Raw genomic sequence first — 8,958 nt, forward strand, 5'->3', positions numbered from 1 at the left:
TATTTTTGAAATAGCTGTTGTTCAAAAAGTAAAAAGAATTGGCATCTGGCCTTTTCACCGGTTGGAATCATACTCCAGATCTCTCTAACAACATTTAAACCAAGTTTATAAGTTAAATAGTTCAGTCAAAATTTGAAAAATTGTTGCGGTGACATCTTAGTAGACACATGAAAATGAATAGGAAAATGTCATTGGGATGTTTGAATCACTGTCATTTAAAAAGTAGTTAACACATGGCATTTGCACCGGTTGGAGACATATTCCAGGTTAAAGGTTGAACCAAATTTCTTGGTAAAAGTGTTGAATGATCGAAAAACCTTTGTACACTCTGTTCTCTTCAAGTGTGTGAATATTCCATCAGATAATTCCACCATTGTTTTCTATGGAGACCAAAACTTGCACAAATGTACAAAAACGACAAAAAAAGAGGTAGGGATATGTAATAGCATAACATTATATCTCCAAGCCGAGCCGGTCGTTTTAGTGTTTGAATGGTGTCTCTATCTCGAAAGGAGCTTATCCGTTTTCATTTTTTATAGACTGACACAAGCTAAGCAAGCAAGCAAGCAAGCAATAAACGTCACTTATAAGATTACAGTAAGTGGAACTTAATGTAGCAACTAATGCAATAAGTAACATATTCTGCAGAGATTACTCATTTTAAATGGTTGGCTACCTTTAACAGTGAGAGCCACTTCAGTGTAGACATGTTTCAGTCCGTATCTCTTAATCCCACACCAATACTTCCCAGCATCCTCTGTAACCAGTCCAGTGATGGTAACAGTGAAGATTCTAGAAGCTGTGTCGTCATGGAGATAGAATCTTCCCCTAACAGCCCCGCTCTTCCCTTCTTCAGTCTCAACAGGTTTGTCTTTGTATCCATAGGAACAGTCTCCTCTGCAGAGGTACTTGGAGTAGGTCTTGTATCTTCCATCATAGGGGCATCTGATCTCTACTGATCCACCTACATGTCCACTCACTCTGATCACTGACTCCACAGAATGAACACCTGTTTGGAGAGAGAGAGCAAGACAGAGACAAACAGAGAGAAACACACAGTTACAAGTGAAGCAGAAAGACAGATAGTAGAAACGGAGACTTTTCTCACCACAAGAAACTTCACAGGAACTATACCAATGCACAACCGTATCTCACTCATTTCGTGAAGTATTCAAGAAAAAATAGATTAATTTTCGTGGTGCATTCACGTTATTGCCCGCCTTTCGTAAAGTCTTCACGAAAATAATAGATTAATTTTCACGCTGCCTATTCACTTGAATTGCCCGACTGTTGCCTAGCGACCCACTAGTTTGATGCCCTTTTGGTAGCCTACCGTCACATGGTAATCAAACATTTCAAACAAGCAATTTAGGGTTAGGTTTAGGGTCAAGGTTAGGGTTAAGGTTAGAGTTAGGGTTAGGTTTAGGGTTAGGGTTAAGGTTAGGGTTAGGTTTAGGTTTAGGTTTAGGTTTAGGGGACATAAGGCGTAAGTACCGAAAGGGCGTCGAATTAGTGAGTCCCGAGTGTATCAGCAGTGTTCTGTCAGCACCCCCTCCCCGCCCCTGCAGACGTTTGGATAACCATAGCAGCAGTGGGGCAATTCAAGTGAATAGGCAGCGTGAAAATTAATCTATTATTTTCGTGAAGACTTTACGAAAGGCGGGCAATAACGTGAATGCACCACGAAAATGAATCTATTATTTTCGTGAAGACTTTACGAAAGGCGTGAGATGCAATAGAATGGTAAATTTCAGGTGTCTTTAGTAGCACATTTTCACATTTATCTAGCTCTCTTTTTCATACACAAGCTCCACACAGCACGACTCGTCCGCCACTTATTGCTTTTTGATTGGGCATGACACAGCTCGACTCAGCTGGAAAACCAGCCGGCCGGCTGAAGCGAGTTGAGCAAGTCTTTCGTTACCTATTACCCAGAATATATCAGCTCGTCCTCACAGGTGAATCAAAAAATAATCATGGCGGCCAACAGATCAACTCTCTTGGACTAGTTTGACACTGTATTGCTTTGATATTAAAATCGAAGGCCGATATCAACATTGTAGTATTCAAATATGATGCTGCAAAACAAGCCTACTTCGAAAGGTGAGATATCTGTCTGCCTTCCCTCAAGTCAACTGGCCTACCTAAAGTGATGCTACGTGACAATGCCAAAAACGAAACTCCAACCACACTCCGGGTAACACGGTTTGTAATGGAAACAAAAACCGGGCTGGTTTGACATTACCACTTACCGCGACACAGTATGCACGGCATGGCACGGCACAGCCGGGTTGTATATGAAAAAATGCCTAATGTCTGTTGATTTCTATGTTTCTTTAGAATTACCCATAATAATGGCATGTGTGTCTGTGCATGTGTGAAACTCACCAGCGAGTAGACAGCACATGATCAAGTATATCTCCATGTCCAATACCAACCTTTCAATCTATCTATCTATCTATCTATCTATCTATCTATCTATCTATCTATCTATCTATCTATCTATCTATCTATCTATCTATCTATCTGTCTGTCTGTCTGTCTGTCTGTCTGTCTGTCTGTCTGTCTGTCTGTCTGTCTGTCTGTCTGTCTGTCTGTCTGCCAGGTTCTACTCTATATGAGCAAGGCTGATAGCATTTTAGACTATATGATGTGAGAAATCCTCCGTCTCTTGACTTCCTCCCAGAGTTCTGTATCTGTATGTGTGTATGTGTGTGTGTGTGTGTGCGTGTGTGCGTGTGTGTGTGTGTGTGTGTGGCGAACCAAAAGCACAAATAAAGCACACAACATTTTCTTACGTAATAAGTTGTTTTTGCACCATTTCCATGTGAAGATGCATCAGTATGGGTGGGCAGGCCCGATGACAGGGGAGGACAAAGGGCAAATTTGTCCCAGGCCCCAGGAAATGTAGGGGGCCCGAAATTGGGTCCCCAGGACATTGTATGCTATGTATTGGGAAGGGGGCCCTTCCAGATGACTTTGTGCTGGGCCTAGCGAAAGCTGTCAGTGGCCCTGCGGGTGGGTACTGCATCTGTAGGCACTTGTTCACATGCTGGCTAGTGTTCAGCCTTTCACAAGAGCAAACCACAGTAGCATGACCACACACACACACACACACACACACACACACACACACACACACACACTCACACACACACACACACACACACACACACACACACACACACACACACACACACACACACATGCACACGCACACACACGCGCACAGACTCACACTCATACACACATAGGCTACATGAGGTTAAAAGGCACAGACCAAAACTACGAATAGCGTTATGGGAACATAAAATGCAAACAGAGATGGGGGTGCTTTCAGAGGATTTTGTGCTTGGTAAAAGCTGACAGTCACCCTGCACAAACACACAAACACACAGACACACACACACAGACACACACACACACACACACACACACACACACACACACACACACACACACACACACACACACACACACACACACACACACACACACACACACACACACACACAAACCAAACCTACAAAATACACACAAAAAACGTATGTTTTTTTTGCAAATGCAAACAAAAGCAATAGCCCCTCATTGTCATACACAAATGTCATACACGATGACAAATGACATTGTAACACAGACAGACCAAAACGTCCAGGTAGATGTAAGAGATATGCAAGTTATATATCTCTTACGTCTACAATATAAGACATTGACATTCATGCATGATTTAAAAAAATAAATTGTATATTTGTTATCGTATATGGGGCTCATCAAAGAAGGGGACGAGTCAGGGTACATGTCTGTTGTAAACTACATCGTTGTCTATTGGGAACCACCTCGTCCTCAACAGCGACAAAACGATAGAAATAATAGTGGATTTCAGAAAACATTCTCCTCCCCTACTGCCTCTGCACATTAAAGGTGAGGGCCGAAAGTCAAAGGCTTTATTTTGTTAGGATGCAAGGGAAGGCCAGACTGAATGAAGCCCTCTCGCCCAGGCATACATAGGACTAGTAGAGAGCATCCTCACAGGCATCCCTATCTGGTATGGCACATCACGCAGGATGGAAGGAAGTCTCTGCAACGGATAACCAAGACTGCGGACAGGATTATAGGCATATTTCCGGTTGTGAACTCCTGTACAGCACAGCACATAACCTGCGAAACAGTGGAGCAGACAGTATTATTATCTACCAAAAAAGTAAGATTTTTTAACAGCTTTTCCCCAGCTACAGTCAGACTGATGGCCAAAAAGAACATTTGACTTACTTTGATTACCTTCGCCGAGACAAAGTCGGCGAAGGTTATGTTTTGACCACTGCGTATTTATTTATTTATTTATTTATTTATTTATTTATTTATTTATTACCTTCGCCAGAAGGTTATGTTTTGCCCGCCGTGTATTTATTTATTTGTGAATATATCTGTTTGTTTGTTTGTACGTCGTATAACTCAGTCAGAACTGAGCTGATTTTTATGAAATTTAGTGGGATGATTGGTCATGACCCAAGGAACAATCAATTAGTTTTTGGGAGTGATTGGGTCAAAGGTCAAAGGTCAAGGTCACGAAAAGGTCAAAAACGTACATTGAGCCGATTTTTATGAAATTTAGTGGGATGATTGGTCATGACCCAAGGAACAATCGATTACTTTTTGGGAGTGATTGGGTCAAAGGTCAAAGGTCAAGAAAAGGTCAAAAACGTAAATTCAGCCGATTTTTATGAAATTTACTGGGATGATTGGTCATGACCCAAGGAACAATCGATTACTTTTTGGGAGTGATTGGGTCAAAGGTCAAGGTCAAGGTCACGAAAAGGTCAAAAACATTTTTCTTTGCCAAGCACTATATGCCAGAACAACATGTGCATGCGGAATTGAATAAGAGGTCAAGACTGGGCCAAATATGTAATATTACGATATTCCGGTCCAATTTAAATGAAACTAACACCAACATTTGGAGAATGTTACGCCCCACACTCTGAAGATGGCCAGAAAAAAATAAGTGGCGTAGGCGAAGGTTTGCGCTCTACCGAGTGCCCATTCTAGTTTAGTCATTGTTATTCTTTTAAGTTCTTTGATTGTTTTTTTAACATCAATTTCATTGATTCAGAGGGCCTTCACAATGATTCCTATGTGCCTGCACTGTAAAAGATTGTCGTGATTTCACATTAGAATTCTACATCAAGAAGATGTATATACCAGTTTACTATTCACTGCTGTAATGTGCAATGCATTGTGGGATATCATATAGAGTACAATTCACAATTGTAAATGTACAGCAGCACATAATACTTTTTACATCATACTGTTGTAAAGATCTGTTTTGTCAGGGCTGCTGTCCTAATGCAAATGTATGCAAAGCCACATGCATAAATTATGGAGCTCAGGTCACATTCTGATTGGATGCTTTTTAAACATGCATACAGGCCTGATAGAGGTGGAGAGGATTTGAACTGATTTGAACTCTTCAATCGCACACACCTGGTCATGAGCAAGGAGGTAGACATAGGAGGGTTTACAGACATCATCGGAGCGTAGTACGGAATGATAGCAAGGGGAGTCCAATTTTCTTCTTCCATGGTCAAATTGGAAGCATGGTAAAGTGTGGAACAGGTCATAGGATACAATAGTGAATGTTTGTCACCTGTCCTTAATTATCCCCCACAATTAATGCTGACCGACAGCTGCAGTAAATTTGGCCACAACCTGAGTACTGACAACCGGAAATCCTCTTTCGACCAAATTTGTGGAGTACAAATTTTGTCCATCATGGCATCGCACACACTGACCATGTGCACCATGTCATTAAGCATAAATGTATTAGTTCTATGGCATTAAAGCAACACCTTATACTACGAAGACAATAGGAGCCAATTTGGATTGGAGCCAATTTTGGTCCCCTAGGGGAAATTCTTTCTCTGCATTTATCCCATTTGGGCAAGTGAATCACATTGAAGTACACACACTAGTCCGTAGCAGTGGGCTGCCTGCTGAGTGGTGCCCGGGGAGCTGTGTGGGGGTTAGGTGCCTTGCTCAAGGGCACTTCAACTGCGGTCCGGTCGGGCATTGTACCGGGAACCCTTCGGGAACCCTTGGGTTGCCAACCCAGTGCTCTAACCACTGAGCCACGACTGCCCCCAACTACACTGTGGTCAATACATTTTTCATTGACTGATACTGCTTACCCAATCTACCTTCTTTGGTCATGAGCCAGCTGATTGTAAATGACGTCCAGGTGCGCTAATTTCAGCTCAGTGCAATTCAAAACGGGCTTCTCTCTGCTAAAAGGGCATGGGAGAAGCCAATGATGGTTTGTCCATTTATACAGACGATGGGCAGGTCAGAGCATAAACGATGCTCAGGTGTGGCAGCCCCCCTGTGGTCCAATTTGGCTTTTTGATGGCTTCGGCAACAGAATATATCTCAAAATCCCATGAGAAGGAATGGAATGGCCCAGGACCATTATTTTCAAAGACTGAATGTTGTGAAGTTTCCAGTGTTTGCGTTGGAAGAACGCAACAATTAGCTGGCAACTTGTTGCTAGCATTTTGGTGTAATTTTACAACAATTAGCTGGCAACTTTTTATTGCCAGCAATTTGCTTTAATTTTACTTCAATGAGCTGGCAACTTTTCACCAGCAATTTAATTCAATTTCACACCAATGAGCTGGCAACTTTTTTGCCAGCAAATTTGTTGTAATTTTACAACAATTAGCTGGCAACTTTTTATTGCCAGATATTTGCTTTAATTTTACTTCAATGAGCTGGCAACTTTTCACCAGCAATTTAATTTAATTTCACACCAATGAGCTGGCAACTTTTTTGCCAGCAAATTTGTTGTAATTTTACAACAATTAGCTGGTAACTTTTCACCAGCACTTCAACTCAACTTCACCTTACTGGTGCAATGTGCAATTAATGAAGATTGGCCAACAGGCTGGCCCACTTGAGCCATGAAACTTCCCACACATTAAAAGGACAGGTGTTTCAGTTATTTTGTCCAACCACTGTGTAGACAATTCCACATATATATGGAATGTTTACTTATAAACATGGATCAGAATGAAAACTTTTTGGAACTGAAAACCAATCCATTTAAGAATATCCTTATACTTTTTTAAACACTATCTTAGAAGGAGCCCAGTCTGTTTTTAAACTGTAGTTCTAGAGCAGGAGCATCAATGAATGGAACATTCTAGGAACTTGTTAGCTTTTTGATACAGATCTCTCTTGTTACTCTGTTGACACACTCTATACCTAACCAATCTGTCAATTAGTGCCTTGCCTCACTTTATTACTAATCACTTTCATGCCGTGATTCAATGATTGCCAGCACCTGCCCAATGCCTGATTACTCTGGTCACATGGTTCACTTGCCCCACTATATAAACCTGGACTGTCACACTGCTTTGGTTGCTTGTCTGAATGGCACAGCATAGCACCTGACTCACTGGCGCTCACTGGTACTGGCAATCAATTGATTAGCCGACTAGATGAGTGGTTGGTTTGTTGACAGGGTGGCTGACAGCATAGTGCCAGTTGACCAGCTAGCTGCCTGGCAGGTTGACTGGCAGCCTGTCCGCCTGGTCAGTTGACTGGCTTGCTGCCTTGCTTGTTGACTGGCCAGTTCACTGGCTGGTTGACTGGCTGCCTGGCTGGTTTAGCCAGGCAGCCAGTCAACCAGCCAGTGAATCGAACAGGCAGCTGGTCAGTCAACCAGCCAGTCTGTCAAGGCCAGTTGGCTACCTGGCCGGTTAACTGGTTGGCTGCCTGACAGGTTAACTGGTTGGGTTGTTTCATCTTTTGAGAGCCATCTTGTAGCATAGCATGTTTAATGCTGCTTTTTGCATAATATTAAATTTAGGCCACTTAATTGGATTGACAAATGCATATCCATACAGTCCTTATTGTGACTGTTTTTGAACCCCCCTTTGAGATGACTTGACAAATGAAAGTCCACTTGAGGAAACTATCACTGTCACTGTGACAGCACTATGCTGAGTGATTTATCATTTGTACCTCACCCATGCTAGGCTGAACTTGTAGAAATGTATGCTTAGAGCAGAGTGGCATTATGGTACCATGCTATCTCAGTCATGGTGGGGGCAGCGGGGGTGGAGGCGGGAGGAGGCGGGCGGATGAGGGGGCAGGACATGTGCCATGGTCAGAGTAGTTTTGAAAACGGAACAGTGTTGTAATTTTAAACGACTTGCTGGCAACTGTTTTTTTCTGCAATTTGTTGTAAATTTAAAACAATTTGCTGGCAATTATTCCCCATCAATTAGCTGTAAATTTCAGCTTGAAATCTTTTACAGTGTGGACTACTAGTCCATGCACAAATGGCAGATAAAGAACTTTAACTTAGACCTTGACTTGTTATTGTCATTGTATTGTCACTGTATGCCTGCATACAATAAAATACACTGTATGATTGACTATTTTGGCAATTTTATTAAAGCACGAATAATGTACAAAATTATCAATACATGTCATGTTAAATTGCATTATAATTTACATTATAAATTGTATTAAATTACATCATAATGACCCTGCCTAAGATATAACTGTGGTTTAATTTCCAGGTAGCTGTGCAACTGAGTAGACCAAATCATCTCCACTGTCCTGATCCTGTGTCGACAGAGTGTTGAATTTGGCACCTCCTGGTGGTGGTGAAGTGCCTTCACCAGAGTACTGCTGGGATTCAGTGTCTTTGTTTGCTGGGAGCTGTGCCACAGAATACACAAAATCATCCCCAGAGTCAGGTGCAAGGGTCACCACACTGTTCCCATCGGCGGACCCTTGTTGTAATGCGCCTGCATCAGCGCAATGTATTGCAGGTGATGTAGTATCCTCAGAGCAGTGAATTGTGGGCGATGTAGTCTCTTCAGGCCATGCGTTGTTGTAAATGGCGGAGGTGTTGTCTTCCTGATGATTGGCATAGATGGGCTGCAGTGTGTC

The 8,958-nt window shown here is 42.2% G+C and overlaps 1 protein-coding gene across 1 annotated transcript in view; it reads right to left on the bottom strand.

Moving 5' to 3' along the window:
* Window positions 1-2,274, bottom strand: part of LOC134442279 (uncharacterized) — a 15,579-nt gene extending 13,305 nt beyond the window's left edge. The window contains exons 1-2 of the mRNA XM_063192518.1: window positions 2,253-2,274; window positions 677-1,009 (exon numbers count right to left, since the gene is read on the bottom strand). Coding sequence (XP_063048588.1) covers window positions 677-1,009; window positions 2,253-2,274 — 355 coding nt within the window. The remainder of the gene's footprint in view (window positions 1-676; window positions 1,010-2,252) is intronic.
* Between the last annotated feature and the right edge of the window lie 6,684 nt (window positions 2,275-8,958).

Source organism: Engraulis encrasicolus, unplaced genomic scaffold, assembly GCF_034702125.1.
Source record: "Engraulis encrasicolus isolate BLACKSEA-1 unplaced genomic scaffold, IST_EnEncr_1.0 scaffold_138_np1212, whole genome shotgun sequence".
Classification (NCBI taxonomy): domain Eukaryota; kingdom Metazoa; phylum Chordata; class Actinopteri; order Clupeiformes; family Engraulidae; genus Engraulis; species Engraulis encrasicolus.